The sequence below is a fragment of the Clavelina lepadiformis genome, chromosome 4 (assembly GCF_947623445.1).
Source record: "Clavelina lepadiformis chromosome 4, kaClaLepa1.1, whole genome shotgun sequence".
Classification (NCBI taxonomy): Eukaryota; Metazoa; Chordata; class Ascidiacea; order Aplousobranchia; family Clavelinidae; genus Clavelina; species Clavelina lepadiformis.
In genome coordinates, this window is record NC_135243.1 from 10,005,514 (window position 1) to 10,027,411 (window position 21,898).

The 21,898-nt window shown below is 34.6% G+C and overlaps 1 protein-coding gene across 1 annotated transcript; it reads right to left on the reverse strand.

Moving 5' to 3' along the window:
- Positions 1-3,159: 3,159 nt before the first annotated feature.
- On the reverse strand, positions 3,160-18,336 carry LOC143451730 (guanine nucleotide-binding protein subunit alpha-13-like). Its single transcript, XM_076952451.1, has 8 exons — positions 18,133-18,336; positions 8,717-8,863; positions 8,326-8,526; positions 6,961-7,011; positions 6,668-6,799; positions 6,440-6,544; positions 5,998-6,188; positions 3,160-5,838 (listed from the first exon to the last, which is right to left on the reverse strand). The coding sequence occupies exons 1-8, from the start codon at positions 18,253-18,255 to the stop codon at positions 5,694-5,696; spliced, it is 1,095 nt and encodes a 364-aa protein (XP_076808566.1). The 5' UTR covers positions 18,256-18,336; the 3' UTR covers positions 3,160-5,693.
- Positions 18,337-21,898: the final 3,562 nt, after the last annotated feature.

Genomic DNA, 21,898 nt, shown 5'->3' on the forward strand with positions numbered 1-21,898 from the left:
GTTGAAGGTCTAAATTGGTTGGAGTTATAACATAATAGCAAAGAAATTATGACGTAGTAATTCCTCAATACTCAATCCCAATGTAGTAGGACAAAAGTAATGAAGACCTAATTTAAGTTACTACGGTCTGTCGGCTTAGCTGTGGCCACATTCTGTATGTGGTCGCTTGACTTTGGATCAAAATTTTGCAGAGGCCAATTAAATTACAAAAAAATTTGCGCAGCATCAAAACGCTGTCCATTTTGATTAATTATTTGTCCAAAATTTCACATTTGTAGCTGAAGTATCGGTATAACTGCGTAACACAACAAACGCAGGCATGTCGAGAGCTAATCTCAGACAGACTTGTTGGACATGAGTGACGCATCTGACTATCTTCTACTTCCACTCACAACCGACCTGTGTAAAAGTTCTGAAAACGTAAACAGGCCACCTGAAAGAGAAACTTGTCTCATGGATGGAGTTCATTTTAGTGGGGTTTTCTTCTTCCAAGACACACAGGTCGGTTCCATCTTGACGGTGACACAATGCTTATGTCCTGCCAAACTATTAACGTAACTTTTATTTTATATTAAATGTGATTAAATTATGTGTTTTTGTGTTAAATTATGTTTTAATAATGTGTTTATAAGTTGGGTTTGGTGGCCGTGCTGACACTAATAACTTTTTTACATTCTCTGATTGGTCCGTAATGCATGTTTTTGCCCTTGAGGCCTTGTCACATTTTTTCCCGTCCAATTTGTGAAAAATGTCGATCATATGTTTGCGATCACTGTTGTCAGCACAATATTTTTGTTCTCCACATTGAAGAGGAAAAAAAATGAATGAATAGGCCTATGTGTTGTACCATCTTGGTTTGGCATGGTTTTTTAAGATGGCACTCTTCGTATTTTAAAACAGCAGTCTCAAACCGGCCCATGGACGGTTTTCAGTCGGGCCACAAAGGTTTCAATCATAGAATATTAAACGCGATACTCTTACCAGATGGAAGAAAATTTTTTTTATAAAATATGGTAATCAAAATAAAATATAAAATCACCAAACCATTGTAATCCAGAGTGAAAACATCAACATGCTATTACTGCAACAAAATGTTTGCTTTGCCTGTACTATATACAATATACACTATATCGCGTGTTGATGTTTTTACCTTGCACAACTATACAAACTTGTTATGGTGAAAGCGCATTTAATACGGTTATATATTTTATTAAAACGTTCAGCAAAGACGCAATTAATAACTAGTTGCTTTTTGAGAAGAAATAAATTCCGAGTGTCGGACTACAAACAGAAGTATAACTATGAGGGCAAGCGGACGTCCTTCGCCTCCGCTCCTTAATCCAACAAGTTAATTGACAACTGAAAGTTTTTCGGAAGGGCTCGGTTTAATAATTCGTGTTTTTCGCCGAGTTTTGAAATATGTATCAAATACAGATACAAGTATCAAATACAAATAAATCAAAAAAACTGAATAAAACACTATAGAATCACCTAATTAAATTCATAGTTTCAAGACCTTTCAAATGAATTTCACAGTCCAAGCGATCCTGTATATTTTGGTGACACTACGGTATGACCACTGACTAGGCTAACCAGCAAATGTCATTTGCACGCTTGGTGTGTTTGTTATTTGGGGATTACCCGCTTCAAAGACCCTGCAAAAACGTGTCATGTCGTTTATTTTCCTTAACTGTGGAAAATGAAAAGTATCGCTGTTAACCTCGTTGCAGATTGGTCAAGCAAGAAATACGCTCACAAACAATCAATGAATGGGAAAAGGCGTACAATAGGCCTACACAACTTGCTCAAATTAAACAAAAGCATTTTCCGAAGCCACAGGTGTCGTCTGTAATGTAATAAAATGTGCTTACTTAGTAATCACTAATCACCTTGCACTGCCAACTTTCTATTTCTGTTTTTCAAACTTTTCTGTTCTGCAACCCTATCTTAGAAAAGAAATTTCTTTGCGACCCCTTGATAGATAGCCTTCACGTTTATGAAATTAAAACAATAAGCGTCCTATCACAAAACGGGGTCACGATCCATAGTTCAAGAAGCTTCGATGTTGGCCAATGAAAAAATTACGGAAATAAACGAATTCAGTTTACGTCAATAATAATCATTAAGCGTAGTAGCCTACATACGTAAACTTGCTTTTTTTGTGTTATATGATGTGGGCCTACATAAGTTATTGTCCTCGTTTCAAAATACAAAATCGGCCAACATTAAGAAATGACTAATGCTTATTTTTTTTACAACTATTGCTTCTTTCTTGGTCTGCATGCCTTGACCAGGATGTTATATTTTGTAAATTTCACGCTTGATGGAACCCTTACATATAGCATGTCTTTTGAAATGACTGTTTTCTCATACAGTAATAGAATATCAATAAAATCTCAATGAAGACAGCTTCCATCATAGGCCTAAAAGCCAAGTAGACTACGCTAATTCAGATTTTGGAATTTGTTTTATGGTCAACCGGAGACAGTACAAGTCATTTTAGACGCCGTATAAGCGCCTAATTTCTTTTTTTATTTTATTACAGAGTGAAATTACTAAAAATGCAATTAATCAAAAAAATCCTGCATCGGCCTCAATGAAATTTTGTATGTCCCCTTGGTAGGCTTATGCCTTAGGCTATTATTACATGAAATTCTAATAAAATCAAACATCTCTAACTCTTGCAATAGAATGTCATAGCCAAGACTGCAATTTTGGGCAAAAAAGTCAAATTTCATCAATTTTCACCTATGCAATTTAGGCTAACCTAAGCATGCGACCTGGAAGTTTTAACGCGCGAGTAGTTTTGCTTGGGTAATCCCCGCACTGAAAAACAACACCGGCTATGCTGGCCGCTGATTGGTTTATCAGACTTTTTCAACCATTACGTACGAACGCCCAACAAAATCGTGGAAATCACAAAACTTCAGAATACAGCTCCTTAACGCCTTCAATAGGCTACAAACTGCAAAATCTAACATGCATATAAATTAATTGAAAAATTTTGGGGGAGTTAATAAAGGCTTGGTTAAAACAGCTTTTAATTTATAATATTAACTTAGACCTAATACAAAGTCTTCCTTCACAAACTATTGCCCTACTACACTTTTAACAAATACTCGAATCAATAAATCCAGAGTCAAATAAAAAAGTTGAAGGTTGGATCAGTTGAGTGTATTTTATGTACAAATAACTCTGTTTACATCGTGAAATGCAATAAAAATGTAAAAAGCGCAACATGCGCCGACTGAACGAATTTCTACTTGTCATGACCAAAGATAAAATTCGTTTTGAAAGCCCATCTTCGACAAAATGAACCACATTAAAAGAGTCAGTAGTCACGCAACATAAGTTATACCACTTCAAGGACTCTGTTACACCTGTGGCATGTTGTCGTAAAGGTTTTTAAAAGTACTACAAACGCCTTCTGGTCATAAGAAAGTTTTCCGAAATGGTATATTGTAACTTAAAATGCTGACTTTGTTTGTGGTGGTAAGCTATTACAGCAAAAATTTTGGCCGGTATGAAGTGATAGCATAATCAACAATAGATTAATCAGGTTAGTGCATATTAATGAACACAATGATTGTAAAATACAAACGGTAATGTCAATGGCAAAAAAGTACTCAAACAAGGCGGCAAACGTTTTTACGCAACACGATAGTCAATACTGATTTAACGTCGGCATAACGTTGGTATGGAAAAAAAACTTAGAGACGTATTTTTATATAAAAAAAAAGGTAAAACAGTAACCTCCTTATGCGAAAACAGTTATAAACGTTCAACAGTCAGCAACAAAAGGCACAATTTATTAGATTTTAAAAATGGCCCGCACATTTGTTTACTGCAGGGAAAAAACTTTGTCACATGCCAAGTACAGCAAACGAAATCTCATGGCACAAATATGCATGGAAGGCATAACTTATGCGCGATAAATTAGTGTTAATCAAACAAAAATGGAAATGGTAAAATATTAATGGAAAAAAGTGGGAAGTAAAGCAGTTAAATCAACAGCTTCATGCAATTCGCCGAGGCTACAATTTGAACAGGTCCACTTAACGCTGGATATTATCTATGACCGCAGTAAAAGCGTTGACCAAAATCGGAGTTATCAAAGTTTAATTACATTAAAAAGCTTGATAACGAAAGTGTAAAAAATGACTTTAACTATCTGGGTAGAGCGATTCCAACAGAGCACCGAAATATAAAAATAAAAACTGTTAAAGTTACGACGTTTCAAAATTAAGTCTTGAGAACATCTACCGGATAGCATTTGTGATTTATGTTGAATTACACGAAACGACAAACATGTTTCTTTAAATGCATTAGATCAAACGGACGCTGTTTGACGTAGCATCGATTGGAGGGAAAGCATAACAAACATGACATACGGATGTACGCCGTGGAAGTTAAAACAGGTCGCAATATGCATCAACAGCTTTGGAGCTTTTAACATTACAATGAGTAGTGAATAGTAATATAAATGTAGAGAATATAGGTCGTAAATATGCAATTTGATGCCACGATAGGTAAAAACCTACCTTTAATCCTATAATTGTTCGAGGAAGATTTCACAATGAGCGCTTGGTCGTAACATTCGTAAAAAAATTCCGACAAACAATAAATTTACGTGGAAGAAACTAGAAAACACAAAAACCACAATGAAAAACGGTTGAAAGAGAGAACGATAATTAGAAGCACTTTCTGTAGAGGGATCCCGGAATTCAACGTCAAGACTATAAGATGAAAATTCAACGTCCGGAATATATAAATATAAAATGAAAAAGGAAAAGATTGTTAAAAGGTGCCCATGAATATACTGCGATGCAATGAAATGAAGTGGTTTGGTTAACTTTTACAGACCACTTTGAAAAATGTGACGTAATAAGATACTTTTAGTAAGTTTGCAACGCAGCTCCATATGGCGTACCACCCCAACGGGTTAAAAATCATTAAGTTTCACGATTTTTCCATAGTAATGACTCAAATAAGGTTTACAGAAATATCCACAATTATTAACCACGTCACTAATGGTTTGACGCGTTTACCTTTTGGCCAAGCGCTTAATTGACTATGAAAATACTTTGACGCAATCATGTGGAGTACTTTCGCTATACCATGCACCCCAAATGGGAAGTCGGATTTTGACATTGTGCACTGTTTACCCTGCTATTTATAGGTGAAAGGAAGTAGTTTATGAGGTGGACCAGCACTTAAGCAAAAAAAATATACGATACAACAGGGAAAATGGTAGCCGGTAAGGCAATGGTTAAGTATTAAATAAAAACAGGGCAAGGCACGTTCTGGTATACCCCACTTCGTGCTTCTTTTCTCCCCTAGAAGAGTGGGAACAGTGCCTCGTCGAGAACTAAAATATTGGATACGGCAAACAAAGTGTATTTGATCTGAAATTTATGGACTTTGCTAGCTTACAACTAAATACAGAACATGAAATAAGATAACAGATCCAAAAACGGTGATCATTAGATAAAATAATTTGCTCTCGTGGCTTTCTTTTTCCCTTTATTGGTTCAATCACTAATTTTGCATTTCAAGATGTTCAAGTGGTGTGTTTGACTGTTGACGTGAGTGATATATTTGTTTTTCGGGGCGCGATTTTAGTTTGATCGCCTCTTCTAATATGTCTCGAATGGCCACAAAAGATTGAAAGTTGAAAGTCCAATCCACGACCATCATTGCAACATTAATTGATGAAGATTTTCGTGCAGTATCGTGTCCTTTACCGCGTTAAACACATGTCGAATGTTATCGGTGTCAATTGCCATTGTAAAATGATGAAAAAATGGCTTGCTTTTATCTCTTCTTTGAGATTCAAATCTGTGCAAGAAGTTAATGATGTAAATAACAAAAATGATAAAAGTTAAATATCTCAAGAAAAATGAAAATACTTCCTTATTATAAATAGCTATGCGGCAGCTATGCACAAAAAATGTAACACCTGCAGAAGACCAACTCCCAGCTAAAAAAACTACCGACCTGTATACAAGATAACTCTGGACTTCACCAAGTTCAAAGGGATCGCCTTCAAAATCAGGGAAATAATCGGAGATTTTTACACCTAATGCTAGTTTTTGTTCAAGAAGATCACGCTTATTCAAGAAGAGGATAATAGAAACATTTACAAAATAGGCATTGTTGACAATTACTTCAAAGATATCCAAAGATTCCTAAAAGAATAATTAAGATATTAAAACATGCATGTGCATTCAATCGTTTATCAATATTGAAATAAGAAATGCAATTGGTGAACTACCTGACAGTAGTATTTATTGTTGATGCACTGTTATTATTAACAGCAAGATAAAAAAGTTAATATTCTCATAGTGCCATTTAATGCCATAAGAATACCAGCATGTAAACTATTATAACCAAATAGAATAATTTTGTACAAAAGCACTACCTATGTTGAGCAGATTACCTGTAATCGATTTGTTTGTCTGTCTTCCATCAAAACTTGATCAAATTCTGATGAGGACGCGAGAAATAATATTGAAGTTACGTCTTCAAAACACTGAAACCATTTCTGTAAAATCAATTCACAGTTGAAGAGCATTCTATTTTTAACCACTAATCAAGCTGTTTTTTTCATACTGCTACATTATTGAATATCTACTGCTAGTAAATATCATTTAAAAACATTTATCACCTGTCTTTGGCTTCTCTGACCACCAACGTCAAAAAAACGAAAAGGGATTCGTCGAATTTCAAACATGTACTCCTGTATGCCTCGTGTGGCTTGTCTTGAAAGGAGAACATCATCTTTGGTTGGTACATAGTCCTGAAAAGACAGAGTCATGAAATTTTAAACAGTAGAAGTCTCATGCATAAGTGCTGCGCATATGGTTTGGCGATCAATACAAAAACAAAAAATTCTGTTATATTCATTAATGAAGCTGATGAAATGCATATAAATGAAAAAACATTAGGACCAAGAATCACCTCTTTTCCAATTCTGTCCAAATTATTAAAGAAATGTGTCACTGATTCACCCTGCACAAAACAAAGGAAAAGGTTAAAATCAATCCCAAGTAATGCTAACAAATACGAAAACTGTGGTTTTGTGCTGGGGTTTGCTATTGGTGTATAAGGCCTAACAAACAAAACTAAAGCCTACACACTTTGTAACTAAAAGTTACATTGGAAATCTAAGAATTGAATTAAGATTTGAAATCTTTATTTTATGAATGGAGCTTTAATATACACAGAAATCTTTAACCTATCTGAACCACAAATTCTTGGGGAAACCAATATTAAAGAGATTAAGTAAAGAAGTTTTTGAAAGATAATTAATTAGTGCATGTATTAATTACTCACTGCCTTATGACGCCAGTTTGGAAGTCTATCACTAGTTATACATCTTGAAATGGCATCACAGTTTTGTTAAATTCTTGGCAAAGGATTTTATATACAAGGGCTACTTAACTAATTTATCTGGATACAGACAAACTAGTTCTTACAAAATTAATTGGTATGTTGTGTAACAATTATGTATAACGGCAATTCTGGCTTTGGACCACAAGAGCCAGAAGAGTAATGGGTGAATATTATTTGAAAACTTGTGTTATGCTTATACCGTTGAAATGTCAAAACTTCAAGATTATTTGATTTAAGCCAATATCTCCAGCGCACTACATTTAAATAACATTTACAGCACTATGTTGAAAAAATATAAATTTACAGCACAAAAAAGAATAAACAGAAGCTGCAGATGATGCAGTATAAAAAGAACAAAAGTGAAGAATGTAAGACCTAAATATAGAACTCTCTGCCTATGTCATAATAAACAACTGTACCATTGTACACCAACAGACACAAGGTCTCCAGTCAGTTTTCACCAGAGATTAAATTAGTTTGCATATTCAACATTGTAAACTGATAAAGGTCCATTAATTATTACATAGAGATGGTATGAAGTGTACACATATAATAATATATCAGCTTTTCCAAATGCCAATACAACATGCCTAATTTAAAGTAAATTTTGGTATGGCAGCGTCTGCATAATATTTGAATTGTGTGTATGAAAAGTAACATATAACATTGTATATAAGATAATAATAAAGTATATAACAGCATTGTATATAATTAATAGCATAATAAAAAACATGAAAAAGCCAATGAAAAGGTTTTAATCGATGTAGAAGGAAATTACTAGGGTACACAAACAACGATTACAATATATTCAGCTAAGCATATTCCATCTATTTTGAATCCAACATTTCTATTTTTGATGTTCTTCGAACGAATACACAATAAAGTAATTCTAAGTACAACTCATCATTTGCAAAAAAATTAAATACTTGCCAATTGAAATTCTCTTCTTCTGTCATAGGCTTTGTGAATGCCTTCATCTTTCCATAATTCCTTTATATGCGGAATATATTGTAAAAACGTGTTAACATCCATGGACATGTAGCGATCAAAGGTCATGATATAATCAGCTTGACTTTGTCTGCTGGCATCTTCCCAAGGAATCCCAAGCTTGTCTCGAGCATCTACTAAAACCTTAACAAATGTTTCAAAAATGAAGTAAGTGTAAAAGCATTGCACATAAAATAGTTTTGGAGGACTTTTTTGATAAAATAATTCAGATTTTAAATTGAAGTTAAAATTGAAAAGTTGAATTTGAAGGTAGTCTGCTTTTAAGATATAACTGTATTCCTAAAGTTACCATTACCACAAGTTATTTACTTACTTTCATTCCTTTAACAATGTTGCTGTAAACGATTGCCCGAAATTCTAAAAGTGCCTTTTCATCATATCCTTCTCCATGGAGGATTCGCATTTGCTTTAAAAAGGTGCTTTTTCCACTTTCACCTGCTCCAAGCAGGAGAAGTTTGACCTAAAACAAACATTGAAAAATAAAACTAATACTACCAGAAAATAGATTAAGACTAACAGCATATTGAGCTAACAATGAAAAAAAAATGGCACAGGAAATAATTTTTTTGACGTAATTATTCACAAAAGTTTGAAATTTGAACTTGTTTCCTCACTGAAATTATTCTGTTATTGATATCAAAAAGCGACCCTTAGGTTCTGTTAATAAACACTGTCAATAATGTTGGTAGTACATGTATAGGTAATCAATATTACATATCATATAAGCTTATCCCTTTAAAATACAATAAAAAATAAATAATTAGCGTTCTAAATGCATTTACTTTGCAGTAGGTCCCAAAAAATAACAAAGAAAATGATTGTGAAACATTGACAACTATAAGTAATGCTATACTATACGTACTCTTGTAGCATATTGATGTACTCAGAAGTCAGAACCTATTTCCATTAGTAAATCTCATAGTGGGATATATTTCCAATTATAGCTATGGTGCAGTGTTTTTGTTGGGACATATTCATTAATTAGATTTAACTGACGTAAACAGAAAGGAAAAAATATATAATTGAAAAGCAACTAAACATATATATATACTACAGCTGACACAAAAAAATACTGCAACCTGTAAACGGTAATGACAGCATTTACTAATAACAGTTAAATTGCCTTTGTAAGACATTATGTAGTTTTAATTGTGCACATCCTTGGAAAAATATTAATGATACTTCATTATGAAATCAGTAAGGATATTGGAGTATTAATAATTCGCTTTGCAATACCAGTCCACTCTGTGTTGTGTATAGTAGCGTAGACAGATTACTTAATCAAAAATGTTCCACAAATAGATTTTAATAATAAGTCTACCGGGTATGCATAACAGACTTAAAACTGTCACCAGGAATCGGCATAGTCCCAGCACTGTGCTCAATCCTTACAACAAAACGAGAAAAAAATTAAAAAACAAGGAAAAATTCGCCAGCAACTTGATCCCAAGAAACTACACTTCTTCTTTTATGGAATACTGCCTTGCTCTGGCAGTGGAGTTTAAATGCCTTGACGAGCCATAGTTGGAAACCCATAAATGTTTTCATTACATGCTTCGAGAGGCAACTGGGGACAGCAATGTGTCTATACTTATGCTCTTGGATATGCTAAGTATACTCATTCATGGTGCCATCGAAGGCAAAGAGTTGGAAACTGGACTATCTTTACCGTAGCAATGAACTAGTTGTAGAAACCAAGCGTTATTAACTTGAATACTTTAGGCATCTTTTCAACACAGTGACGAGGTACTCAAACTGTTCAGCAAGCGGCTGGATAAAAAAATGGATGAAAACAAGATGTTAAAATTTTAAGCGTAGTGAACAACAAACTGATTGAAGCTGTCAGTGAAATCCTTAGACATTGAAAATATTGACTGAGCCTTTTGGAAGTTGGCAAACCTAGACATTTTCAAATATTATGCCTATGTTTCCACATTGTTGGAAAGAAAGGGAGACGTCATAGTTCACTAACATAAGTTAGTATTAAACAAAAAAACTGCTAAATAGCACAGCGCAAAGGGTGAGAAAACGAAAGACCAGGGATTGGACAAAACCGAAAATATTCAGATTTTTCAAGTCCGAGTAATCAAATAAACTACTTGATCAAGTCCTTATACAAGCTATGTATGCCTATTGTTTACTTTATTGGTACAGAGCCAAAAACCATATACACGGATTGCCTCGACGCTTTACAAACTGATAAACTGTGATAAAATAAGTTAATTTTTCTTAAACTGTAGTTGTATCGCAGTTAATACAGTACTTTTTAAGTTTAAGCCAAAAATTATCATAGATGCTATTTTCTATTAAATTCTAGCTGCTTAAAGTTGAGTTGAACTTATCAAGAAAGAATAGCCAACGCTTTACACTGTCACTATTTCAAGGAAAAAAACTCATTATGAGCTATTTCTCACAGTTTCTTGTTAACCTGACATAAATGCCATATACAGTGGTGTTCAGTAATAGTTGTGAAGTGAAGTAGTTTTACTAAGTAGTCTATTTAAGTAACAAAGGTGACGTCATCGAATATTAAGCAATACTTGATTGAGTATTGACAACATGCTAACACTCAACTGAGCAATTGGACTAGAATTTAACTCAGTCCATCCCTAGAAAAACCTTTATCGTAAAAAACAATAACAAATCAAGAAAAAATTCATAATATGTATGCATAACATTAAAATTCATATAGCAACACAATGGTATGACAATGGTCATCCTCGCTAAATAAAGGTTTTGCACAACTTAAACTGGGCGATGACTTTTGATTGCTCAAGCCCTGGTTAACAAGCTTAGTTTTTGTCTGAGTTCCAACAGGTACATATACACTTACATACTTTTTATTTGTAATTTATATTGTATTGGCCAACAGGTTTTAGCAATAACTAACAATTTAATAGGCTTGGTAAACAAGATTAATTTGGATTAGCCTAACTCAGCAGGCACTCAGGTTTAAAGATTTTAACAATAAGATATACGATGGCAAACCCCTTGAATTGTTCATACCTTGCACAACAGTATTACAACAGGAAATTGTACAAATGCAAAGCGAGTTTGCATTTTAAAGAGCCAGGCACTGATACCACTCCAACACCAAATCATTGGATGCCAATTTCTGAATGTGCTAACAAACATAGTCGACTTACCCAACATATATAAACTTTCATATATACTGTACTGTATATATAATCATATATGCATAATCTTTATATAGAACTATAGTAGAACTCGCATATAACGGACAAGTCGGGACAGTGATATTCATGAGTTATACACAAAATTTCCATCGCTCTTGACTTAAAAATAGGCACGTGTAAGAAACCAAAGAAGAATACTACCTTAAACAGTGCACAAAAGAAGAAGGCAACCAACGTTCCCAAAAAAAGAGACATTATTTGTATGTCCTTAATTTTGGTATCTCTTTGGTACAAAATAGCATACTAAAGGGGTCGAAATACCCAAACTAGGAGCCTCTGCCCTAAAAATAAAACAAAAATAAGGACAGAAGTGAAAATAAGCACGTTTCTTAAAAATAAGCACATTATTTTCTAAGACTTTGTACTTGCTCGGAATGGTAATTTTGGTTATACACAATATCCGTTATATACGAAATTGACCATCGGCACACCACGCAGGCTTGCTAGGTTTATTATGTCTCACACTCCAGAGTTAATTACAAGACATTTTCAAGTCAGAAACAACATTCTTTGCATAAGCTTTTTATCAGATCGCTGACAGTTTGTGGCATAATACTAAATTTCTCTCCAATGTCACACATTTTCATTTCATCGTCTTCAACAAACTTCAAAATTTTCAATTTTTCTTCAAATGTCCTGCTTTTTCTTTTTGGCATACTGGTTAATACAGTACACACAATACAAGTGAAAGATCGAATCAAGCGTGAAGAATAACACACACTTTCTTCTGTAACAATAGCAATTGCACTGTCAACCAAAAATTTGTTTGCAATGATCAATGGATCCGTTATATATGAAGTAATATACATTTTTTTTCCCAAAGGTACCGGAGAAAGTATCCGTTATATACGATAACGGATCCTTTATAAGCAAGTCCAAATTCACTGGAAAGAATAGGAAACTATCCGGACTAGAATTTTCATCCGATATCTACGATTATCCGTTATATACGCATCTGTTATATGCGAGTTGTACTGTATAAAGAACTGTTTTTTGTAAAAAGGAATGTTTTATATGATGTAATAATATGTCTAATTATCTATATATATATATATATTGGATTGACTCAGCCTTTCTGTCAGTAAGTCACAAACTGGGCAAGCTTTTCAACGGTGCGGTCTAGAGACATCAAATTTTCACAGAAGGTGCAACTAATAACCAGAAAGATTATATTGCCTTTCAATTTTTAATTGATCCACAGGAGCCGTGACAGGGTTAAAATCTGGCCCCAGGACCTTTCTCTCCGATTTGGACAGTAAAAGAAAAAATAAAGATTGTCCGCACATGCGCACATGAGAAAAAAGAGGATCCACAACCATTGTAAGTTGGAGTAAATTTGTTTAACTTTTTATCGCTACTCGACAAATGCCAAGTTGATTTCGACAATTAAAACATTTCTGGCATGATAAGGTGTTCCTTATTTTGACCTGCATATTCGCTCTTCTTTTAACTACAGCAATGAGCAAGGAAATCCAACATTTACAAGCCCAAACCCGCCATCAAACCAAAACCGGCAAGCAAACATCATTGCAACAATTTAACGTTTAAATCACAAGCATGCTTTGTGACATCAAACTTGCCAGTCAGTCTTCACAGTTCACACACACTGTGTTAACACTGCAGGAAGCTTGAATCTGTTTTTGAGCAAAGTACACTCGATGCACTTTCAGCCCTGGAGACAATGCAATGCCTTTATAGGACAATGTAATAAGCGATAGTTATTTGAATCATTAATTGATAGTTAATGAAATTTTAGTAACAAAAGTGTTTTGTATCACAACGGGTGAAGATAAAACAATGCTTTTTATCAGAAAAGATTTGCCTTTCTTATTTAAAAAGGCTTTTTAACGATGGGATCTGGAGATGCCAAATTTTCACAAAACGTGCAACTAATAACTGAAAAGATTATATTGCCTTCAGATTTTCAATCAAACCCATGGGGGTCACGCCAAGGGCGAAAAATGACCCCGGGACCCTTCTCTCCGGAGAAAACGAGTGAAAAAAGGACGCATATGCTTGTGGATCCAGCGCAAAAACAGGTCAGAAATTTGTTAAACTTTTCACAATTACTCCACGTAGCTTGGGTCAATTAAAACATTTCTAACACTGCGGGACATTCATCTTTCCAACTATAATAAAGTCAAGCAACATTAGGCGCAATTTTTGGAAACTTTCCAATTACACGCTTGCCTTTGTACCTACTGGCCATAAATTATACTTGTATGATATCTTATGCCTAACTATATTTAACTATAATAAGGTTTTTGTAAAGCAACCACTAATTAATCCGTAATTTAAAAAATGCTGATGTCCCTCACAAAAACAATTAACAAAGGTGCAGCCAAGGGAAAGTTGGTGCAGTGTGAATCACTCTTAATATTGTCGACTTAGCCGAAGCACTTCGCTAAGCAAGTAGTATTTGAGTTAATAAAGATGAAAAGTACCATAGAATTACACTGAGGAATGACATAACTTCCATGTTTGTTATTAGAAATTGCTACATATACTCTTATGTACAAAGTAGAAAATACAAAAAATCAAACGTAACTAATCACAATCAGAAAAACAGGAACAGAAATAAGAAAAAACGACCAGTAATGTTGACTAGGGCCAGAACATGCACAAATATTTGTACAAAGACAAAACAAGACTTGTAAGCAAAAATGTCTTAGAACAAAACCTTTTTTTTAATTCCAATCTGTTAATTGAAGCAGCGTCATTAAAAAGTTTCTTTATCTTATCATATTTTGGAACATGCTATTTCTTCCTTTTAACGGTTTCCTTCCTTTCCACTACCAAGGGACCGCTAATAATATTGTGAATCAGAAAGACATCAATGTCTTTTGGCTAATGATCAGGGATGGACTCCAAAATGCTTCCTTGACTAACGTGGCTTTAAGCAGTCGATCTCAAGGCTTTGAATGGGACTGTTTTCATCCTCCAAAAAAACGACCAATTGCATTTCCAATATAAAAGGAAGGATTTTTTTGCCATTGCAAATCGCTACATATCATTGATTGATCACTTCTCCTTCAATTATTATCGGGCTAACCGAAAGTCAAGTGTTTTCTAATATTTCAGCCACACTCTCTGTTGAACTGTTATCTTGGTCACACTCATCTGATGAACTGCTAATTTTTCATCCTATTTCTTTGTATTCATCTGATTTTACAGAAAGGAGTTTACCTACTGCCAAGTCATCTTTCGCTCACCTTTCATAGATTTTTTGGAGGTATTTCCTCAAAGCTTTTTTCTGAAGTTGACGGTTGTTTGTCAACCAGTGACCAGGTAAGAATCCATTCCTTTTCCAAAATTGGATCTGGTATTCGACCAACCTTGGCAAATACATCGCACTGACTTGTAGAAGATGTGCTAACTTCTGAGGGAATTGAACTTGAACGCAGTGAACAGGTTTTGTTAGCTTTGACTTTGATTGGCGATTTACTGTTCTTTATTGCTGTGCTTGTAGGACGGTGAAAAATGCCGGTAGCTTTAAAACCATAGGCACCAGCCTAGTAAAATAACTGGGCATGCAGTGTGACGCCATCACGATCTGTCGTGACGTCACTGAAGTAACTCACCCCGTGTGCAAAGTAGAAGACGTCAAGTTTTGCAGTTAAGTAATTGCTAAAGTTACTCTAAATATTCCTTTCAAACAACGTAAAAATGTAATCGTAAGATGTTCCACGTTGCTTAGATTTGATATATGAAAAGTGTAAACATTTCTTTAGAAAAAAATTATAGAATTTCGAGGATATAAGTTCACACAACAATGGTAATGACCCTACATATGAGAACAGATAAAGCGAACACACCCCTATCAAAATAGGCAAAATTATCGCTTTCACAAAACAAAAATGTGTCTCTGCTAATCCCATATATTCAACGTTGAACGAAATAATATATCTTATTAGTTTGAAACAAAAATACTTTGTTCAAATTGCCAAGAAATAAACGATAGATATAAAATAAGGTTCAAACTGCAAGCACTCAGATTTAACTTAGCATCTTTCTGGTAAAGTGCGTTGTGCAGAAAACATAACGTTTAACAAGAAGTTAAAAGAGAAAAACAAACTGGAGAAGAAAGAGGCGAAAAGAACAATCCACGATCCTCACCCAGAACGCACTGCAAGTTGCAGGGTTTAAAATAAGGACATGCAGTTTGTTGTAAAGCAGGTGGCACACTATTAAAATGTCCATTAAAAAACTTCTTACACTGCAGATTTGGCCACAAATATACAAATTTTGTTATGCCTAAAACACATTTCCACATGATTTTATTAAGTGATGTCGTGAATTACCATTACGACATCTTATCCTATGTCAACAGTAGAGACGAATTCGGTTAATTGCATAATCCGTTTTATCACATGATTGTAATTCCCAAACCATAGCCAACCATTTGTTAAGAAAATACTTCGGTTTATCGTATACCGGTTTATTGCATAGCTCGGTTAATTGAATAGAAATAAAAGCTATTTATTCGCTTAACCGAAGCCTCAAACGCTAGATTCAAGTGATAGAAACAATTGTAACTTTTGTAAACGAGAACGGAATGTGTGGTGTGTGTGTGGAATGTGTGAAAGTTGATTTAGTTATTTGGGATTTAATTGTAGTCCGATTTAGATTAAAAGGTAAGATTTAGGTTAGGTTTAGGTTACTATGTTATAACATTTAAGTTAAAAAGAGACTGTAAATAATCGCTTTGGACGCATGACTTTTTCCGGTCAAATAGACCTTCAACATTTTCCTTGACGACGGAAAATTCATCTTGCTTTTCAATAGTGTCTGCAAACCCGTTAGACATTGACGATTGCGTGGGTAAGGTCCATACACTTCAATCAGAAGAGAAGATCTCACTGCTGGAAAATCCGTGAAAGGCACCACAAAGTTATAAATATCCTTGGTCTGAACGTTCCGTAAATGACAAGTTGAAGACGGAAAGCATTAACCTTGCATGGTTTTCAAAATTCACATTTGTAGTCCTTCGTAAAGAGGGTTGTTCTGTGGGTCTTGTGTGTTGTTTGCTACAGCAGCTGGAGTTAGACCGGGAAGATTAGTGCAATCACCCTATGGTGAACATTTCTATGTATAATGACCGCAAATAACCTTGCCTGCGAGAGTGAGCGACTAGCGCACATAATGTAAAGTAGTTAAAGAGAAAGAAAGAGAATCTAGATAAGAACAGGGAACTCGACGTCATTGTGTGGTTGAAAATCTGTGTGTTCTCTAACAGAAGCGTTGAAAATCGGGTCCTCCATGTGAAATGGAATGATGTTTTTCGCAATGCATTCAGGGCAAAATTTCTAAACGTGACTTTGGTGATACTTTGGCACGCAAATATTATAGTAGTGATTTTAGTCTTTCTTTAAAGCGTTGTTAAGTGAGCTGCAGATCACCATTTTTCAGACTTAAAGTAAACAAAAAAAAACATACAAAGGGGGGTGTCTAGACACCTTGACACCACCCCTAGATCCGCCACTGGTGCCTACTATAACCGACTTGACTACCGTATATACTCAAGTATAGGTTGACCCCTACTTTTTCACTGAAAATCGGAGATACTTTTATTCTCTCGTGTATAAGTCGACTAGCTTTTTCCCCGCACTATCATTCAGAGGTTCACCGTCCCCCGCAGTTGATCTTCATTTCAAACCTGTCTTCATGGTAACTTTTTAGCCTAGCTTGCCAGTACTTACGTAGCTATTGCGTAACTGTAAACTTCATTAAGACAAGCCCACAAAGAACTCGTACGACACAAGTCATATTCGTCTCATGCGTGCAAGCGTTTGGTGATATTCATCTTGTGCAAGCGGCAGGTGTGCAAGTTGTTGTTTAGTTATTTATAAGAAATGGTCAGCAAGCGCAATAAATTTACGATTCAAATTCATGATGCATCAGTCACTGTGCTGTCAGCTGGACTTGGAGGTTTTACTCTGACTTGTCTCGTGTATAGGACGACCCCTGCTTTTTGAGGTGAAAATCAGTTGCGAAAATCTCCACCTCCACTCAAGTATATACGATACATGTAATCACTTTTTGTTTACCTGCAACAACACCTGAGGAAATCAAATATGTACAAGCCATACTTCCACCATCAAAGTAAAATCAACAAGAAAGCATTATTGCGACATCGTAAATTTCAAATCACACGCTCTTGTGACTTGTGACATCACAATTCCCAGTTTGACTCAATATGCGATGTACAAGCTAGGACTAGGTGGTTGTACAAGGTACACTTATATACGATGTGTAGGCAACTATAACTACATGACAATATACCATTGGTGAAGTAGCTGTTAGGGGTGGGCAAATGAAAACAATTAAAAAGAATCTTTTTAGCAGAGGAAATGTGCCATACAGAGGATGGGCAAGCCGTCTAGTATACATATGTATATCTTATTTTAACAAACTGTCCATACGTAGGCATCATCAAATTATTTCTTGCATAACTTACAAGCTCAACTTAACTAGATATATATGGCTGAAGGCAATATACACAATATCTTCAGATCAGCATGTCGAAACCTACCTGTCTTTTATAGTACAGTTTTTCTTTGTTCAAATCTTTATCAATCTTGTTGCTTTTCATCTTGTTGACATCATTGAAGAAGCATGTCCATCCACAAGGCATATTTGCACAGGTTTGCCCCATCTGCTACCCATTTATTAATTCCACCACCAAGTCAGTATCACTTTCCTACTACTACTTTACTATAATCAAAACAAAATGATTGCTGGAAACATTTGCAAACATAAAACATCATTTCACAGGAAATAGCAAGAACGAAATTTGTGCATAATATTAAATAACAGTTGAGGTTACCTTATTGGTAGATATATCATATACCATATGTCAGTAATGTACTATACACCATATACATTCCACAAAGCTAAGTTATACAGCGCATGCGAAAGATTCCCTACACGCACCCACCTGCACCTTTAGTGCACAGAGTGTAACAGTTACAGTATCAATTAATGCATAGACCTGATTTCTAGTCTAGTGCAGAATAGCACAACCACTTAATAACTTAGACCAACATTTACCAAATTGGGGGAACGTAATCATTTTTTTAAGTCGCACGTTTTATAAAATTTTTAGCTGTATACATTTTATGGTAATTACATGCTTAGTGTTTGGCCGGAAGTATTTGCTGAATTTTACTTGAAACAGTAACTAAACATTTTTAATGAATTTTATTGAGGTTTTAAAATGTTTGTGAAAATCTGTAAATTGGTTTTGTGAAGAAAAAACAGTTACTGATGGTCTGCTACATTTTTTAATTTGTTATCATTTTTATAAAACTTTTACAAAATTTATCAGAAGTCAGAAAACTTTAAAATTACATACCTTATTTTCTTGAAATTTTCTGTATTTATTTTTGCAATTTATTTTCGGACATAAGGTTATTTGACTTCAAGAATTAAGCAAAGAAACCAGAAAGCCTTAAGTCCAGGATTTAAAGCTGTTTAGTAGAACATTGTTGAAAAGATGGACATAAAGTTTCAATATTTCAGAAAATACATTATGATACTTCTAGAAAATCCAAGTCATAAATGAAAAGTAGGTGGTTTTGTAAAAAATTTGAGCCAAAAAAATGTTTTTTAAAATTATGGACAGAAGGTAGATTAGTTTCAACAATATAAGGTTGATTCAAACGAAATGTCTTCTTATTATTGTTATTTTGGCAGTTTGAACCCTACGCACCGTACTTGCTATGCTGAATACCGTACTTGGTACTTGCCACCTGGCCTGGTAACATATAGCATATATAAGTTTTTTAAACATAATACTTGTACAAAAATTAATAATTTTTTACAGCTCTGACGTATATGTACGAGACTTGTCAACGAGCAAACTCAGCTGGGTATCGAACACGGAACACCGGCAGCATTATTGCGGGCACAGCGCTGGGCGCCCTGCATTGGCCACTTGGCTACCGAGCCGAAATACAATATAAATATACAATACTAAGCCTGGTTAGCTAGTTAAATAGCTAAAACACAGCTTAGTAGCACAAAATAACGAAAAAGCTGTGCCCAAGAACAAAAAATACTGAAATAAAGAGAGCAAAAATGCTTACTATACGAGATCTGGAAGCGCAAGTAACATGAGATCCATAAGCAGTTCTGTATCTGTACTGATCATATTTCTAAACAGAAACGCCCTCTACCTGTAGGTGGCGCAATGTGGTCAAAATGAAATAAAGCAATTTGCAATAAGAACGCTATTTGTTTTGTGTAATTTAATTTTCGATGGTAATATTTAACCGGAAAAATCGTGCGTTTAAAGCTATTTTTACAGTTTCTTATCAACTTAACTTAAATATTATGAAATAATAACTTAAACTAATAGGGGAACTGAAGGTATTTTTGTTTTTCAATTTGTTTTCTAAAAAAATGGTGTAAATATACAGCAATTCCGAAAGCGTAAAGGAAATTTCTTTATCTTTTTTCACTATCGAATTATTGGCAAAACCGTTATCGAAAAACTGTGCGAGGGTAGGTTGTGACGTCATCGGGGTTGTTGGCGTTCGAGCATGCTTCAAGCGTAAGCCAGATGAATGGAAAACTGCTGTTACAATATTCTTTTCAGACATTTCGGCGCATTTTATGGTCGTGTTGAATAGTTTTTTGTAGTGTTTCAGTAATAGAAGATTGATTAATTATAATTAGATGAGTTTGTAATTAAACAAGCTAAAATCAACTTTTTGCATTGCCGTTCTCCTAACCTAACTGCCTATCTTTAACAACAGGCTGAGTGACCTAGTTACGGTGAAATAGTCACTCTCTTTAATTTTGTAAGACACGTTACTTGGCGCTTGCCAGACATGGGACAGTAACAACTCTATCACTGTTGCTTGCATTAGGTTATGAAATGTGTAGTGTATTGAAGTGCTATGTTTATTGTATTGTCTTATGATGTCTATGTTGGATCGCTACCTCATGGTTTTGACATCTGGGTTAATGAAGTTTTATAGAATCGTGTTTGTGACCGGCGTGCTTATGATGAATACAATATAAAAGTAATACAAAACACGACAAAATGCTACCTTGCTTCAGTGATATTTCATAATTTCAATCAATTTTCGGTATTCCGGTAAGTGGTCTTTTGCAATTCGGGGATTTTAACAAAACAATTTTAAAATTTTACGTAGTTTGTAGTTAATTCTTAATTGTGGAAATTTAATTTCCGAATTAAAGCATTGCAGATGACGAATTAACTTACTGATGACAAATATTTTACTTAAATTATTATTTTGTTACTGTATGAAACGATTTCGTAATGTATGTTCAGCGTTCAGTGGTTTACAACTTCTAACAAAAAACGCAACCGCACTACTACTCGTATGTTGACAACAAGCACGCAAGTATATAGGCTACAGTATGTATAAGATCGAGCAATTACCGTGTGTAATGAACACCAGCAGCAGTATATTGTAAAGTACAATCATATAAAGTGCAAATAGTAAACACAATATCTTAAGTGAAATATCCAAGTGGTGGCCACAACAAATTGAACACTTCATACTATTGTAATAACTCGATTGGACTTGAGTCACGATTTTATGGCTTGCCTTGACTCGAGTCAAAGATTATAAAATGTCACGTTATGACGTCAAGAAAACAACTTTGGGTAACAAAAACCGATAACCTAGGCCTATGTTTATAAAAAGTTACAACTCTATGTTAAAAGTATCAGGGCCAGGCTTTCAGGCCAATGCGAACGATGCGACTGCATTCGGCCCTGGGCTGCTAAGCACCAAAAAAGTAACAAATCAGCATTTATTTTGCGCAAATCACAGTTTTTTTTCTAAATTTGTTTTTGAAAGAGAATGTTTTGCTAAAAAAAATATCACGGCTGATTTGCAAGAAGTTGATATTTAATTTAATCACATTAAGAATTTATGAAATTTCGGACACATATCTGGGTTTTTCATAGAAAATATACGTCACACTACAACGTTTTTACAATCGAAACGTTACGTTTTTCTAGAAATTAGGATAAAAAGTTTGTAGCGGCTTGGGGGGTATTTTTAATACCATTTCATCATTTCTTGGAAAAGTGTTTTCTAGTTATTGATTGAAGTTTATAAACTTGTTTTTTATAACACTTCAACTGTCGTTTGATATTTGGAAACTTGCTTTGAATAACATCGTGTGAACACTTCTAGCACCTGTGCTGATAAGAAGTCTTTATTGGAGATGCCCGCTTTTAACTTTATATCGATTATTATTTATCTACGTGTCAGCTTTAATTACATGTACAGTCGACTCCGCTTAATTCGGACACT